Source organism: Mixophyes fleayi, chromosome 6 (assembly GCF_038048845.1).
Source record: "Mixophyes fleayi isolate aMixFle1 chromosome 6, aMixFle1.hap1, whole genome shotgun sequence".
Classification (NCBI taxonomy): domain Eukaryota; kingdom Metazoa; phylum Chordata; class Amphibia; order Anura; family Limnodynastidae; genus Mixophyes; species Mixophyes fleayi.
In genome coordinates, this window is record NC_134407.1 from 18,555,637 (window position 1) to 18,574,090 (window position 18,454).

At 41.4% G+C, this 18,454-nt stretch overlaps 1 protein-coding gene across 1 annotated transcript in view; it reads right to left on the reverse strand.

Annotated features, from left to right (window-relative positions):
• Nucleotides 1–18,454, reverse strand: part of PYROXD2 (pyridine nucleotide-disulphide oxidoreductase domain 2) — an 83,826-nt gene that overhangs the window by 23,998 nt on the left and 41,374 nt on the right. Inside the window, exons 6-12 of the mRNA XM_075215950.1 lie at nucleotides 16,729–16,882; nucleotides 16,501–16,562; nucleotides 14,099–14,196; nucleotides 13,796–13,937; nucleotides 11,942–12,076; nucleotides 9,883–9,955; nucleotides 2,107–2,263 (exon numbers count right to left, since the gene is read on the reverse strand). Coding sequence (XP_075072051.1) covers nucleotides 2,107–2,263; nucleotides 9,883–9,955; nucleotides 11,942–12,076; nucleotides 13,796–13,937; nucleotides 14,099–14,196; nucleotides 16,501–16,562; nucleotides 16,729–16,882 — 821 coding nt within the window. The remainder of the gene's footprint in view (nucleotides 1–2,106; nucleotides 2,264–9,882; nucleotides 9,956–11,941; nucleotides 12,077–13,795; nucleotides 13,938–14,098; nucleotides 14,197–16,500; nucleotides 16,563–16,728; nucleotides 16,883–18,454) is intronic.

The window sequence follows — 18,454 nt, forward strand, 5'->3', positions numbered from 1 at the left end:
AGACACTCTCTCAAAACCCATCTCTATATTAAAGCTGATCTTAACCCTGATAATATACTACTCACACTAATACACCCTCACAACTGTCCCATTCTCGACACACTCGCTCCTCTTGTTTCAGCTGTGACCTCTTCTACTTAGAATGTTAACTCTCTAATGAGCAGGGTCCTTCCTACCCTTTGTTTTCATGTCTGTATTTATTTTGTCTACCTTGAATTTCCCTGTTTTATGTTTGTCCTGTTTTTCCTACTGTACGGCGCTGTGGAGCACTGTGGTGCCTTGAAAATCTATAATAATAATTATCTTGGAGTATTTCACATGTTCTGTTGTGTGTTTATATTCAGTCAGTAGATAATCACATATCACATGCTACAATCCGTGTATTTCAGTGGAGTAGGTACGATGATACTCTAACTGGTGGTTGGTAAACTAAATACTTTACTAAAGCCTGTCCAATTATCATATAAGTGCTATCACATCATATTTGTATTGCTATATACATATATTTTGATACAAGTAAAAACTATACATGTATAGGTAGCAATAGCACATTTCTGTAATCGGATTTGATTTCAGCATTAACATAAAGTACAAAAAATGATATTTCCTCCAATGCAACCAATAGCCTGCAGAGGTAGACGTGAATAACTGTTCAGTTAAAAAAAAAAAAAAATAAATTAGAAATTTGGAGACATTCATAGAGAAAAACGCATATTTCTCTAAACACCAATATCCCTCAGAAATTAACTAAACAGAATACCCAGACCTATAGCAAAAGGTCAATTTAGAACTAAAGGTCAAATATGAATGAATAATGGCCTACACGTGTGAAGTGTGACTCTTAATAATAAAAGCACTTACCAAAGACATTATTAGTGCTATTCAAGCTATACTGTACTCTATGTTAACAACAGCTGCTATTGCTTGGTGGAGTACTTGCCTTTAAAAGCTATATACATGCAATACCCAACCCAGTTAAAAGTATTGTAATTGATTTATAACAATATGTGGAACTAACATTATCTGTTTTTAATGCAGAGTAAAACTTGAACTATCTTGAAAAGCACTAATAATGTGAGTGCAGTTTTTTACTTTAGTAGTAAATGAATGAATTAATAAAAACTTTAACCTTTCAGGCCCAATGCACATCATCTACCTGTATAATACCTTCCCTGGCTGATAATGGCTGCTGCTCCTCTAACATTTGCATAGTTGCCAACTCTCCCGGAATGTCTGGGAGACTTCCAAAATCTGTGAGTCCCCTCAGACTCCTGGGAGAACAGGACAAACTCCCGGATCATGGCCAGATCTGTTAGTCAAGTGAAAGGGGTAGGACTTAGTGTCACGATTTAAGCGTCAGCGCGGTCCCGCCCCCTGCTGTGATAGGCTAGGCTACAAGGGTTGTGTCAGTTTATGGAGCGGGGCCAAATGACGTGTCCCGCTTGGCCGCACCCCCAGAAATCGCCATGGAGATCTCCCCTTCAAGAGAGATCGCACTAAGAAGCAGTTGTGATTGGTCAGTGAATCATCCAATTACCATCCACTTCCCTTTGTCAGTGTATGAGAATTAGGTAGGAAGTGAGCAATGGCCATGTCACTCACTGACCAATCCCCACCTTCTTGTCCATGTCGGAGGAGCGGCAGTGATTGACAATCGGAAGGATGACTTACAGAGGGCGGCTAGGTGAGCTACAGGATGGCTGAGTCTTATACATACAACTAGCCTAAAACATTGTATTTTTTTATTTATTTTTTTGCAGTTTCTTAAGTAATAATTAGTGTTTCCCCCTGCGATAGCTCCAAGACTAATCACATCATAACATTGTTGCTCACTGCTGTGTTCCTGTTGATATCTGCTAATAATGTAAGAGTGTAAAAATCATTTTTTTTTTATTCTACAGAACACCTGTATCATGTTAAACAGATTTTTATTAAAATAAGGAACAAGACAAAGTTGGAACTTAATACACAGTAGGACCCTTTACTTAAATAACCCTATCTCCCTCTCTCTCAGTAGTGTCGACTATTTGAACAAAATACCATTTAAATATGAAATACTTATTTTTTGTACATGTAATCTGTATTTATTTAATCTGTCCCCTTTACCTTTCAGAAGGCAGTCCCTTACAGGCATCCTCATAGGCCTCGTTTAGCTGTTGCATATTCTCACTGTTCATGTGGATGGAGCATCGGTGATGGGGTAGCGGTTTGCCATCGGCTGAATTTGGTATGGATAAGAAGTTTGGTACCCTATCTACAGCCACTGCAGTGGAAAACAAAGCTTGAGATCAGTGTGCTCTTTAAATCAATAAGTCAAACATAATTGCTTGAGTGCACTTGTTACAGTGTAATTGGAGATTCGTTTTGAAAGTCTCTGAAGAGATTTGGGGAAAGTGCATTAGACGTGCGAGTACACCAATTTTGTCTATTTACATCCTGATCCTGAACACTTTCTGTAGAACTTTGAGGCAAAAATCTACTAATGTGAACAACTGAGAACAAATATAATGAGAATAATGTATTCCCTACAGTAAAAAGATACAGTCAAGTCCATAAATAATGGGACATCGACACAATTCTCATATTTTGGGCTCTATACACCACCACAATGGATTTGAAATGAAACAAACAAGATGTGCTTTATCTGTAGACTTTCAGCTTTAATTTGAGGGAATTTACATCCAAATCAGGTGAACGGTGTAGGAATTACATCGGTTTCTATATGTGCCTCACACTTTTTAAGGGACCAAAAGTAATGGGACAAACTAAACAATCCTACATCAAACTGTCACTTTTTAATACTTTGTTGCAAATGCTTTGCAGTCAATTACAGCCTGAAGTCTGGAACACATAGACATCACCAGACGCTGGGTTTCATCCCTGGTGATGCTCTGCCAGGCCTCTACTGCAAATGTCTTCAGTTCCTGCTTGTTCTTGGGGCATTCTCCCCTCAGTTTTGTCTTCATCAAGTGAAATGCATGCTCAATCGGATTCAGGTCAGGTAAGTGACTTGGCCATTGCATAACATTCCCCTTGTTAGCCTTAAAAAAACTCTTTGGTTGCTTTTGCAGTATGCTTCGTGTCATTGTCCATCTGCACTGTGAAGCGCCGTCCAATGAGTTCTGAAGCATTTGACTGAATATGAGCAGATAATATTGCCCGAAACACTTCAAAATTCATCTTGCTGCTTTTGTCAGCAGTCACATCATCAATAAATACAAGGGAACCAGTTCCATTGGCAGCCATACATGCCCACACCATGACACTACCACCACCATGCTTCACTGATGAGGTGGTATGTTTTGGATCATGAGCAGTTCCTTTCCTTCTCCATACTCTTCTCTTCCCATAACTCTGGTACAAGTTGATCTTTGTCTCATCTGTCCATAGGATGTTGTTCCAGAACTGTAATGGCTTTTTTAGATGTTGTTTGGCAAACTCTAATCTGGTCTTCCTGTTTTTATGGCTCACAAATGGTTTACATCTTGTGGTGAACCCTCTATATTCACTCTTGTGAAGTCTTCTCTTGATTGTTGACTTTGACACATATACACCTATCTCCTGGAGAGTGTTCTTGATTTGGCCAACTGTTGTGAAGGGGTTTTTCTTCACCAGGGAAAAAATTCTTCTGTCATCCACCACAGTTGTTTTCCGTGGTCTTTTGGGTCTTTTGGTCTTGCTGAGCTCTCCGGTGCATTCTTTATTTTTAAGAATGTTCCAAACAGTTGATTTGGCCACACCTAATGTTTTTGCTATCTCTCTGATGGGTTTGTTTTGATTTTTCAGCCTAATGATGGCTTGCTTCACTGATAGTGACAGCTCTTTGGATCTCATATTGAGAGTCGACAGCAACAGATTCCAAATGCAAATGTCACACCTAGAATCAACTCCAGACCTTTTACCTGCTTAATTGGTGATGAAATAACGAGGGAATAGCCCACACATGTCCATAAAATAGCTTTTGAGTCGATTGTCCCATTACTTTTGGTCCCTTAAAAAGTGGGAGGCACATATAGAAATTGTTGTAATTCCTACACCGTTCACCTGATTTAAATGTAAATACCCTCAAATTAAAGCTGAAAGTCTGCAGTTAAAGCACATCTTGTTAGTTTCATTTCAAATCCATTGTGGTGGTGTATAGAGCCCAAAATATGAGAATTGTGTCGATGTCCCAATATTTATGGACTTGACTGTATTAGAAGCACCGAGGAGTTCCGTGAACTGTTATGTAGATCACGGAACTCTGAGATGACTTCCAATATCCTGTTTATTTTGCAGTATAAGGTACATTTTTCTTTGTAAGACTCAAATTTATACTTGACTCTAAACAAGTTATACGTGAGCTGTACCTCTTATTCATGTGTGTTTTGCCACCCACAGATCATGAACACCTTCACAATAAGCCCAAGTGACACCACTGCTTACCAAGTAAATATTTATTACACAGGATATTTCAAATATTTATTCAAGTCACTCATCTATTATACACTTCGAATCCAATGAATAAGTTCATTCAAGCACAGAACCTACTAAAGCTAGGAGCACTTAATGTTGCCCGAACCCATCTCAAGGGAGATAATCCCAATTTTGGCCGCCTACCATTGGTCCTGTCTACCCTCACTCCCACCATAAGACGCTTGCACACTGGTGCTATACAGTCAGGTGTAGTCACAGGATTATGAATTATTGCCTATAACTTTGTCAGATCTCATACAAGAACACTTGTTTGGTATCCCTGAACTCTAAGTTTGATTTTATTGTGGGTAAGTAACTGTAGGAAGTCATGGAGAAAGTGTTTTAATTTTCCTGGTTTTCCTTATACAATGAGAATAAAATATAAAATAAATGTACATGACTATGCTACAAAAGTCCCACGAAAAACAATATAAAAAATGTATTGGGTGCTATGAATTATGAAATAAAGTTATTCCCAAGTCAAATCTCCAAAATGTGAAATTTGGTCTGGTCATTATTGTCATGAGGGGTTAAAGGTTTAGCCCAAACATGAATAGTTATAGTTATAATAAATCAAACCAGTAAAGAATTAAGCCAATGCGATGTAGCTATAGGTACTTTCAAACACATATGGTGGGATTGTGTCAGGATTACCCAATATTGGCAAACAGTCGATACTCTTTCTAGATAAATCATTCCGGCTTCTGCTCCGGTCACTCTCTATCATTCCAATATCCAAACACAACAAATATCTCAGGATGCATTTAAACAATGCTGGAAAGTCTCTGATTTCAGTCTACCGGAGGCCCCTTTTCCTCCCACAATTAAGAAATGGCTTTGACGCATTGATTTCTACATGACGATGGGCAAACTAACTATGGCTGCGGTAAATACATTTCCAAAATTTTCCCCTACTTGGTTCCATTGGTTGGAGTTTAGGTAGTCACCCTGCTACAGAGCACATTTGTCTTTTCTAACTGCTCCCCCGTAGGCTAGCAATGAAATAGACCTCACTTTATTATCAGATGACCCTCAATATCCCTGCCTGGAACTAGGTGACATCCTGCGTCCCCTTTCCCTTCTCCCCTCCCAATCTTTTCTGTACCCATGTTTTCCTTCCTTCCACAAATACTTTGGCTTTGCGCACACCCGAATTCATCAAAGCACGGACCTCAAGATATGTGCGCTGTGGATGTAGATCTGCTGTATTACACAAAGCGCTGCAATATACATCCCAAGCCTATGTGGATTATAATTTCACAAATAACTTAAATATATATAAATAATTAATGCCACCACTTAAGGCATTATTGCTAAAAGTGAAAAAAAAAAAGATTTTCCTCCCCTTTGAAATACATTTATTAGTGTGCTGTTTATATAAATTGCCTATAAATTGATTGAGCAACTTCCACTTCTGTATTGTTTGTCTGAAAGGCATGTTGGTGTCAGTAGCTGATGGGGAGTGCTGGTGCTGTATTGTCATTTAGAGGCTTCTTGGGGTACCTCATGGTAAGTTAGATCTCAATTTAAAAACACATATATGTACGGCACAAATATATGGGACTCTCACTGTGTAGAGTTAGGACCAGCCTATTAGCAAAAGCACCGTGGGGTGGCAGGTGGCTTAACATATATTTGCAAATGTGTGCAACTGAAGCTTTTGCATTTTTATCTACAATTATAAATGGCAGCTCCTTTGCTGGCCATAGCAGTGTGCTGTGGGATTTTTCTCTGTCTTTGTTCCTTTCAGGATAACCTCACCCTTTCAAGCACCTGCTATGAGCCTATAATTGATTGAGCAACTTCCACTTCTGTATTATATATAGTGTGCTGTTTATGTCTACTGAGCATAAAATACATTTTTACAGTTGCCTCTGATTGTAAACACATGTTATAGCATGCATACGAGAGTGTCACCGCTAATACTGAAGACGTAGACTAGCTCTGTAGCTGAAGAGATACGGCAGAAAAACAAGTAACCTTCACTCCCTAAAATCGTAGGCTCTAGTAAATGTCATTTGTGTTCACATGGCTGCGTTTACGGCCGTATGTCCCAATTCTGGAAACGCGCTCAAAATCAGCAGATACGTGTCTTGATGAATAGGCCTTATGTATAGTTAAAAAATAACCAGAATTAAACCTAAAATAATCTGAATATAAGAGGTACGCTATGAAGAAACACTGAAATAAATCATTCCACTTGGACTGTATCAGCTACAGTATCAGAGACACACGGGATTGAACTCCGCAGAACTGCTTACACTGTAACTTTCACAGCTCATTCAGTATTTAGCTGTAAACAATGTAATAATTACTTTTTAATAGTATGAGGAAGAGCATTTAGATTGTGGGAAATCAGCATATTTTGCCGATGGCTTTATCGCTCAGCATATTTGTCTGTTTCCATACAAACAGAAATAAACCTGCAGAAGATGAAGTTATTATTACGGATTGCTGTATTCAGACTTCCAGAACAATGTGTACATCTGGACCAGCTTCTTCAGGAAGTAGAGTTAGTGATCGTCAGCTCTTCTTTGGAATCTAAGCAGTGTGGAGAGACGAAACCTGCTCCTAACATTCCGTTGTAAATAACACAATTGTGTCACAAAGATAGCACTGTACCCACGTGCGGAAATATATCTGCTGATTGTAGATGCCTTTCTTCAAATCCGCTTTTTACAGTTTTATCTTATTTATATAGCACATTTAATGTTATTACAGTTCTGTACAAAGAACATTTCAGTCTCAACTTTTCAGCCCACAGGAGCTTACAATCTAACTTTTGGCGACGGTGTCCAGCAACTGCCTTATAATGTATTTGTTTCATAATCAGTGCATTTAATTACAGCACTATTCGATGCTGTATGTCCAAGTCCTCAAAAGACAGAAAAATGTACCCGATGTGTTTTATTAGACTGAAGCTATCATACATTAGTATTGTTAATCATTGTATAAACAGTTGAGGAAAATACCTTTATATTTTACAATCTCTGATTTAACTAGTCATCAAAGATAATATATTGTACTACTTTGTCCATGTTAGGACATTCCTCATCCACGCAAGAAAGTGATAAAGAAAAAAAATATAGTTCACATTTGTTCATACACTGTTTTTGACAATATTTCATCATCATCACCATTTATTTATATAGCGCCACTAATTCCGCAGCGCTGTACAGAGAACTCACATCAGTCCCTGCCCCATTGGAGCATACAGTCTAAATTCCCTAACATAGACACACACAGACACACACAGACTAGGGTAAATTTGTTAGCAGCCAATTAACCTACCAGTATGTTTTTGGTGTGTGGGAGGAAACCAGAGCACCCGGAGGAAACCCACGCAAACACGGGGAGAACATACAAACTCCTCACAGATAAGGCCATGGTCGGGAATCAAACTCATGACCCCAGTGTTGTGATCAGAAGTGCTAACCACCAGGCCACCGTGCTTCTCTCCTTTACTCCTGTCTTTCTCTTTCAAATTTACCCCAGTTGGCTACTTAGGATTTTCAATACGCAGCACTTTCATTTTAACTGATAATTAGAAGCATCAATATTCAACCACTATTCTTCCTTTCCCAAATGGTGCAAAAGTGGAGCATTAAAACAAGGTTATGTTTACAATATGCAAGAAGTCATCCATTCTGGTATGATTGGCATCTGTTACTTGTACGCTCTTTAGTCCACTGTCTTTTTATCACAACAGATTTGTTTTCAAGTAGGCGCTAGATTGATGTATGTCTTCCATAGACGGATGGTCATCTATGGGACGATCTAGAACACATGCATTTCCATGGCTATCCTCTAAACTCAGAACGACAATAGAAGATCTAGATGGCTGCTTTGAAAATCCAAGGACGATTGTAGCCACTAAATTGCTTTTCCTACAATTTAACAAGAATATGTTTTGGAATAAAATCTAATGTCAACGCAGGACAATATATTGACAGCATCACAAATTTTAAAAGCATCTTTGTTGTGGATACGTGTATATATTACATCTGAAAATGACTAGAGCCTCTGCATTGGTTGTTCTTTTAAGAACAGGATTCAGCGATGCAGTCTACAGCAGAGCCCATAACCTCGTCAATGGGAAATCCTTTCAATAGAACTGTGTGTGGTCTGTACCTACCATCCACTAATTGAAAGCTTTGATATACATAAATATGCAAACTGAAGATCCTACTTAGGTGTGTGATACTGTTGATGAGTCTTGTGACAAAATGAGATTTGTACTCAAAATATATTCTTATTATCCCATCGGCCACCAAACATCAAATGAAAATGTTTCGCCATGTAGTCTCTGCTGCCCTATGCCAGATTGCTACAGACTGGAAGCAGCCCAATGCTCCAACTCTACAGACGATTATCGGCAAGATTTGGTATGTTTATCAAATGGAATACATGACATGCATAATCCGTAATACCTCTAAATCATTCATTAAGGTTTGGGCGCTGTGGACCTCATACTTCCAAATCCAAACCCCTTTTGTCATTTGATTCTACAGCATCACTCCATCTGGATCCTTTTTTCCTTTCCCTATTCCATTCCTCCCATCTCTTCATTTTCTTTTTCTTTTTCCATATTCTACTACACTCCTTCCTCTCTCTTATACTTAGGCGGCTGCCACGCCGCCCCCCCCTCCTTACTCTCCTCAATCTTACTTCTCTTTCTAAAATTATTGCTTCCCTTGAAAAATTGGGTCAACATCCTTATTAATGCTCTCTTCTAATAAGACGCTGTATGTTTTATTACATATGTATTCTTCAGATGTTTATAACACAGTGCTGTACAGAATGTTACTTTTGGTTGACCCTTGCAAAAAATAAAATCTTTAAAAAAAAATATATATATATTCTTATTACATTTTTGCAAAAGCAATTTAGTGGATGCAAATGCCTATTGACTTTCAAGGAAGCAATCTAGACCCCCCTTTTGTGACTCTGAGTTTGGGGGAAACTTGTGTTCTAAATAGTGCCAGAGATAGCGCCACGTGCAACACCATGGCATACTGTATCTACAAACATGTCAATGTCCCAATTGTAAAGCGCTACAAAATATGTTGGTGCTATATAAATAGATGATGATGATGATGATGATGTCAAAGAGGGAGAGTTGAGATTTGTTACTAAAAAACATATTTTTGGGTGTTCCAAGACACAGGCCACTAGAGAGGAATTAGCACCAGGGAACATTTACGTACTTAAGCCTGTTTTTTTTGAAGAGTAAAACTGTTACGTAGATTAGCAAGTCATGCCCAATTACAAAACAAAATATGGCCTTTGTTATTTAATTATTAATTGGACTATGTATCAAACCACAGAGACACATTATCCCCACGCCTTAGATTAGATCATTAGCTAGAGTGTAAATATATTTCCTTTCATTAGCTAAGTGGCATAATTGAGTCTCAGAAAACCTACCATTTATTTTGGTAACTGGGGACTTGGCGTCAAACTGTGAGATCATTGTTATAAAATCCTCTGGCAATTGCTCCTAAAAATACAAAGACAAAGAAACACACAATTTTTTATCCACCCAATAAGAACAAAAAAAACACCATCAGAGACACAGGATTATTTAGATTGCTATTTAGCGTTAATGGCTGGAAAAGACACAGCCTAATCATTGTCACATATAAACAGCACTAGTCACATTCCTGAAGTACTGCCGCTAGTTCTGTCATTTGTCTTGGAGCCAAGGTATAAGAAGAGTGTTTCTATAACAGATAATGTTCTCATTATTCATTAAATGGAGCCTCTCACATCATTATCAAGATGCCCAGAGCAATTGAAGCAAAACAGAAGCTGTATATAGGGCTGCCTATGGGGAAATCTGCAGTGTCTGCCCTTGTATTAATGCTTTAAATAAAAAACACTTAAAGTACTATATACCACTTCACTACTTTAGACAGGAGTTTTTTAAATGACCAAGACAATATTCTACATCCTTTTCTGTCTCCCCCTGCTGGTGAGAAAGTGTCTTTTTAACGGAGAGACTTTCTGAGTTTAGTCCAAACTATTTTTCTATATATAATTATATATATATATATATATATATTTGCGCAGTGGCGGAACTACACTAGGTGCGGCCGCTATGGGCCCGGAGATGAGATGAGGGGGGTGATGGGGGCCTGGCAACGCCTCTGAGCCCCCAGATTCCCCACTCTACTTTGGGCGCATGAGCTGCCCATGCATGATCAGAGGAGGCCACCCCTTTGATCTTTTTGGAGCAGAGAGCAGAGAGAGGGCAGCCGTGGAGGCTAGAGTGGCATGGCCGCGCCCCTAACCAAAATTTGCTACGGCACTGTTCCTCCCCTGTATCTGTGATTGATATTAATAGATCTTTTATATATGGCAATTTGTATTTAATGTTTCTCAACTGGTGCTAAGTAATGGATATCGCAGCCAACATCGCTGTGGAAAAATCCTTAAACTCTACGGTTATTTTCGGCCACAAGTTGCTGATTTTCCACAGCTGCATCTTTTGGTCCAACTTTATCCTTGTATTGTGGAGATGCTTGAAAAATTGGGTTCAGAAATGTAATTAAATGTTGTATGTTTGTATCTACCACCCAAGGCCGACGATGGGACCTCCAGCACTCCCCCCTGCCGGGGTTTGCACATCTGCTGTCAAGCCTTGTTGGGCTTTCCCATACCCCTAGACTTATTCCAATCCCCGCTCTGAATGGGGACTTGGAGCATAAGAGGAACGTCACCTGACTGGAAAAAAAAATGGCACAGGCGGACTTGGTTCAGTGCCGTGGTAAGCTCGGCACCCTCCTGCCGCATTTACCAGGCTTACTGTGTTCCGCCGGCCCTGCTAGCACCCCATTGTGTTTAGAAGAACAGCACCTGTCTGTTTAGGTGAATGCTCTCATTACAAAATTTGGCCCCAAACATGGGAGTCAAATACATTCTGCTGGACATTGAGAAAACTTCACTTTAAGTACTTTTCTCCTCACAAAATGGACTGGGGGTGTCTTCACTTTAAGTTATACCTCATTTTTTTTCTTGAAATTTGTTGTTAGACTTATGGCTATTTTCTTGGGGGGTAAAGCCCAGCTGCCTTGGAACTGGATAAGGAGTGTACAGAGCATAGCCAACTCAGTGCACAGAGGCTTATGGGAATGAGATCCACATACCCTGGTTATATTGGGCCAGTACCTCTGTGTGTTCCACTCATGGGGGTATATTTACTAAACTACCGGTTTGAAAAAGTGGAGATGTTGCCTATAGCAACCAATCGGATTCTAGCTCTCATTTTGTAGAATGCACTAAGTAAATGATAACTAGAATCTGATTGGTTGCTATAGGCAACATCTCCACTTTTTCAAACCCGTAGTTTAGTAAATATACCCCATGGTGTTAGCATGGCTTTGTTAGTTCTCTTAAGCGATTTAAATAGACCTCAAACATGAAAGAATGCTCCTCTATCTGAAATAAAGGTTTCCCAGTTTGCACAGCCCACGTGCAGTCTTACCTTGGGAGTCAGTTTTAGAAACGTGTGGTGAGGTGTCGCATTGGACAGGACCAACTTGCTGTGGACTTCTGTTCCATCATGTAGAACTACACCTCTGGCAGTTCCGCTGCCGTCCACTAGGATCCGCTCTACTGTCTGCAGTCAAAGAAGAGATATGTGGTCAAATTATTTTAAAAAATGTGAATCTTCTCCATTCATCTTAAATATATAGAACTGATGATACAGGATATCCGCAAAGCTGAAAGTCACACGCAACACTGCTTACATCCATACAATTATTTACACATTCACAAACTACATCACATCACAGAGTGATGATACATATATTGTAGGGGAATATCCTAGTTAGAAACAAGTTATATCACTTTTACCACAAACAATAATGACCCATTTGTTGTTGCACATCATGAACTTTATAAGAATAAAAAGATGTTTTTAATGTTGTTTAACTGAAAATATCAGTTATGTTGGAGGAGGGATTTTTGGTATCGGGTACAGGGCTATTCTGTGGGGAGACGTTAGTGGGTACAGGGTTGTGCTCTGGGGGAGATGTTAGTGGGTGCAGGGTTGTGCTCTGGGGGAGATGTTAGTGGGTGCAGGGTTGTGCTCTGGGGTAGACATTAGTGGGTGCAGGGTTGTGCTCTGGGGGAGATGTTAGTGGATGCAGGGTTGTGCTCTGGGGGAGATGTTAGTGGGTGCAGGGTTGTGCTCTGGGGGAGATGTTAGTGGGTGCAGGGTTGTGCTCTGGGGGAGATGTTAGTGGGTACAGGGTTGTGCTCTGGGGGAGATGTTAGTGGGTGCAGGGTTGTGCTCTGGGGGAGATGTTAGTGGGTACAGGGTTGTGCTCTGGGGGAGATGTTAGTGGGTACAGGGCTATTCTGTGGGGAGATGTTAGTGGGTGCAGGGTTGTGCTCTGGGGGAGATGTTAGATGCAGGGTTGTGCTCTGGGGTAGATATTAGTGGATGCAGGGTTGTGCTCTGGGGGAGATGTTAGTGAGTGCAGGGTTGTGCTCTGGGGGAGATGTTAGTGGGTGCAGGGTTGTGCTCTGGGGGAGATGTTAGTGAGTGCAGGGTTGTGCTCTGGGGGAGATGTTAGTGGGTGCAGGGTTGTGCTCTGGGGGAGATGTTAGTGGGTGCAGGGTTGTGCTCTGGGGGAGATGTTAGTGAGTGCAGGGTTGTGCTCTGGGGGAGATGTTAGTGGGTGCAGGGTTGTGCTCTGGGGGAGATGTTAGTGGGTGCAGGGTTGTGCTCTGGGGGAGATGTTAGTGGGTGCAGGGTTGTGCTCTGGGGGAGATGTTAGTGGGTGCAGGGTTGTGCTCTGGGGGAGATGTTAGTGGGTGCAGGGTTGTGCTCTGGGGTAGATATCAGTGGGTGCAGGGTTGTGCTCTGGGGGAGATGTTAGTGGGTGCAGGGTTGTGCTCTGGGGGAGATGTTAGTGGGTGCAGGGTTGTGCTCTGGGGGAGATGTTAGTGGGTGCAGGGTTGTGCTCTGGGGGAGATGTTAGTGGGTGTAGGGTTGTGCTCTGGGGGAGATGTTAGTGGGTGTAGGGTTGTGCCTGAGGGAGATGTTAGTGGGTGCAGGTTTGTGGTCTGGGGGAGATGTTAGTGGGTGCAGGGTTGTGCTCTGGGGGAGATGTTAGTGGGTGTAGGGTTGTGCTCTGGGGGAGATGTTAGTGGGTGTAGGGTTGTGCCTGAGGGAGATGTTAGTGGGTGCAGGTTTGTGGTCTGGCGGAGATGTTAGATGCAGGACATGCGCTGTGAAGCCGCACTGCCAATATGTATCTCTCCTTATGTACATACAGATGGGTTGTGTTACTTACATTGTAACATAAGTACAGAAGGACAGACAGTCTACCTTTTCCGTGTAAATCTCAGCCCCCAGTTCCACGGCAGCTTTGGCGATTGCATTGGAGACCATTCCCATCCCTCCTTCCACATAACCCCAGGACCCTTTCTTCCCCTCCAGTTCTCCCATGACGTGATGCAGCAAAACGTACCTGCAAGAGAGTAGATTTACAACCCTGCAGATCACTTTGTCACTCGTGCGAGCTGGTCTGAAATAAAATCTCCTTTAATCCTAAGTATTTATGTTGAGATGTAAAGTAATATAACAATAATGATAAAAAGCAGCAAGAGGTAAATGTTATTGAGCACTTACCCACTTCCCGGCGTGGCTGGACTCGTCATTGCGCCTATGACTGCGTCAGTAGCCAGAGTACATTTCAAAGGCTCAGATTCAAACCACTGATCCAGTATCTGCATGAAAAAAAGTAAGTTCAGTAAAGTCATGTTTATGCAAATGTGGCTCATGCAGACCTGCAGAAACATGTACGCCTGTTAGGAGGTGTATCATTTGCACCTGCTAGAGGGTCACTGATCATGATGACCTTATTTAACTAAGTAAAAGACATTAAAACATTAGGTAAATAGCTATGCCCAAATAACTTTTCTTGCTTAAACCTTATGTAACGCTTGAGCATCATTTAAGATGTTAAGTAAGACACTAACTTATTAAGCTCTATGCATGTGCAGCACTGAATAATTAAGCAGCGCTCTGGCTTTACTTAAATAATCAGTTCTGCAGCATGTGTAGAACTCCTCAAGCAATATCAGTGCAAAACTTAAAGAGAAAGTCAGTTCTGCACATGAGCCCATCTCCCCAAGCACTGTGTGATAGCGACCAATGAAAAGGGCAGCAGTGTGCTATATAGCTCATCTCTGATGCCACCGACGCCGCATGTCCTTTTTGTTAGGGCTGTCTTTCTGCATGGGCACTCTGGGTAATTGCCCGGGGGGGGGGGGGAGAGGGGGGGGGGAACAGGTATTAGGGGGCCCCATAGGCAGGGGCCAGAGCCCCGGAAAAAAAGTAAAAAAAAATCTTATCTCTTTGCGGCGGTAATCCAGATCCCTCCCTCCTACCTGCTGCGCTCGCAAAGAATATGACATTTTCTTTAAGAGCGCACAGAGAGGAGCCGTGACGAGCAAGACAGAAGAAGGGACAGAAGAGAAGAATCCAGAAGAAAGCAGGCAATAGAAAGGTACGTGAAGGGGGAGAGTGACATGGGGGAGATAGAAGGGGAGCAAATGTGGCATAATGGAGGGCACAGTGTGAAAGGGGAGACAGATAAAGGAGAGCAAAAGCAGCATGATGGAGGGAACAGTGTGAAAGGGGAGACAGATGAAGGAGAGCAAAAGCAGCATGATGGAGGGCACAGTGTGAAACAGGGGAGACAGATGAAGGGGAGCAAAAGCAGCATGATGGAGGGCACAGTGTGAAACAGGGGAGACAGATGAAGGGCAACAAAAGTGGCATAATGGAGGGCACAGTGTGAAACAGGGGAGACAGATGAAGGGCAACAAAAGTGGCATAATGGAGGGCACAGTGTGAAACAGGGGAGACAGATGAAGGGCAACAAAAGTGGCATAATGGAGGGCACAGTGTGAAACAGGGGAGACAGATGAAGGGCAACAAAAGTGGCATAATGGAGGGCACAGTGTGAAATATTGGAGACAGAAGGGGGCTAAACACAACATGTTTTTTAATGTTTAAACACAGATTTTATTGCAGGTAAGAATATGAGCTTAATTTTATCGATAATTTCCATTTTTATTTCTGTGAGTGGTTGAGTAGATAGGTCCTCAGTACACTGTATTGCCCGAGGGCCCATAATGTTGTTAAGATGGTCCTGCTGTGTGTGCCCCAGAATGCACTGCGACCAGCATTCTGGACCTCCAAATACAAAAGTTCGCTTTGTTGCCAGTCCTTCTCTGCTATGCTGAGCTCTGCACTCACAGGGGACTGATTATTATTATTATTATCGTAGATTTGTAAGGAGCCACAGTGCTCTGCAGCGCCGTACAGTAGGGAAAACAGGACATACATAAAACAAGGACGTATAAGGCATAGAAAATAAATGCAAAAATTAAAACAAAGGGTAGAGGACCCTGCTCATTAGAGAGTTTACATTCTAAGTGGAAGAGGGCACAGCTGAAACAAGAGGAGCGAGTGTGGCTCAGAGTAGAGATTGGGACAGTTGTGAGGGTGCATTAGTGTGAGTAGTGTTATCAGGGATAAGGTCACCTCTAAAAAAAAAGATGGGTTTTCACAGAGCATCTAAATATTTGAAGACTGTGGGAAAGTCTGATTGAGTGTGATTAATGATCAGTGGCTATAGGGAGGTGATGATTCTACAGGGGTGGAAGATAAAGTTACAGGGGGATCAGTGGTTCAAGGTAGGTTCACCTAAAAATGCAATAAGTTGATGTCATGAACTGAATATGTTAGATCACTTATATTTAGCAATTTAGGAGAAAAACAAAAAGTTTAAATAAATATTATGGTGGTAGTATTTGGATTTTCCTTTTACAGTTCACATGCTGCCCATTTTTCAGCACATCAGTCAATGTGCAAAACTAGGCTCCGACTGATTGTTCCTGGGAATCCACCTTAAGACAAAATGAATGGACAAGAGGATGTACTTGTACCTAAAGAAGAGTTGCAGGTCTGTAGATATTGTGGTTCATTAATGGTTTTATAAACTTTGTAGCAAAGTTACTTACCTTGGATATGGGACCAGTAAGGACTTCATAATATTTAGGAAGTTGGCTTCCCAGTGTGATTCCTGGTAGGTGGAAAAAGAAGTGTCACCTATAGATCATATAATATATTACCTCTCAGGAGCTTTCTTAGGACATTATTAGCCTGAACGTCAGGTTCTGACTGTTTATCCTTTGTGATATATTGAAAAGTAAAATAGAAGTGTCTGGCCCCCATCTGCAAGGACACACCTGCTTTTAGGATTGGTCGGAGTGTATTAAGTGACTTCAGCCTATGCACTAGTGGCCCCTGAGCTATGGACGCTGTGTCTACAGGGGGGGCGTCAAGGAGGGGGTCTATTGCTGACACCAGACGATTCATAAAATTCTCATATTTTGGATATGCCTATGGAGGAGGGAAAAAACGAAATTAAAATAGAAGCAAACAACCAGCAGTGAATTAAACTTTATAAATATAATACTATTTAACACAAATGATAGACACAGGAAGAAAAATAAATGGGTTAAACAGGTTGTTTTACCTTGGGAGATGTATGTGGGATATACTTATATGTAATCAGCATACAAGTACTTGTCTGAGGACTAATACTATATGTAGTAAGCATAGTACCTGTCTGGGAACTATTACTATAGTTGAGAACTATTACTATCTGTTATAACCATAATACCTGTCTGAGACGTATTACTATACTAGCTGAAGTCCCCGTTGTTACCCAGGTGTAAATCTTCAAGTTATTAAGTTATCAATGAGTTGGGTGTAACTGTAACATTTTAAAAATAATTAAAAGATTCTAACCTAAGAAGGAAATGGGATGTCATTCATTTGAGAAAAAAATCGGTTTGAAAGCTTAAACTCAATTTGAGGATTATTCCAATGTGCAAAAAATGGGGAGCGCAAGTGTATGTATCATTTTTATGTTTTTGGTATTTTTAAAAAAATTAGCAGCTTAGCAGCTCTTCCAACACACCCATGAGGTGGCTGCCAAGTGTCGTTTTTTGTTTTTATATTAAATGTCATCCGAATCCATCCAGTGAAAGACCCAGAACAGGCTCCCCGGGTCAAAGTTCTGCCCAGCGTACACCAATGGGAGATCCGACTGGAACCTCAATCCCCTTAAATCCTGGCCAGGATCCAACTGGACCAGCACAGTGGCCTAGTGGTTAGCACTTCTGCCTCACAGCACTGGGGTCATGAGTTCGATTCCCGACCATGGCCATAAGGAGCTTGTATGTGCTCCCTGTGTTTGCGTGGGTTTGCTCCGGGTGCTCCAGTTTCCTCTCACACTCCAAAAACATACTGGTAGGTTAATTGGCTGCTATTAAATTGACCCTAGTATGTGTCTGTCTGTCTGTGTCTGTGTCTGTATGTTAGGGAATTTAGACTATAAGCTCCAATGGGGCAGGGACTGATGTGAATGAGTTCTCTGTACAGCACTGCGGAATTAGTGGCACTATATAAATAAATGATGATGATGATGACCACCTCGCATTAGTTTAATTACAATTGGTGCAGGAGTGTCTGAATGCATAACCGGACAGGCAAACAGACCAATGATTTTTATGTAATAAGCACATACTTGCCAACTTTAAGAGGCAGCTGTCCGGGAGGGGGTCCGTCGAGGGGGCGTGGCCTCGTGTGGTGCGCCGTTAGGCTCCGCCCCTGTCAATATTAACCCATTTTAGCCAATCGCAGCAGGGGGCGGGGCCATGATGCCCCATTTAGCCCCGCCCCCCGCCCCACCATATTCAACAGCGGCAACTTCGGGATCCGGGATTTTTGCCTGCTCTCTCGGGAGTCCGGGAGAACTCCCAAAAATTCGGGAGTCTCCCGGACATTCCGGGAGAGTAGGCAACTATGAATAAGCATAGTACCTGTCTGAGGACTATTACTATGCATGATAAGCATAGCTATCTGTCTGAGAAGTATTACTATTTGCAATAAACATAGTACCTGTCT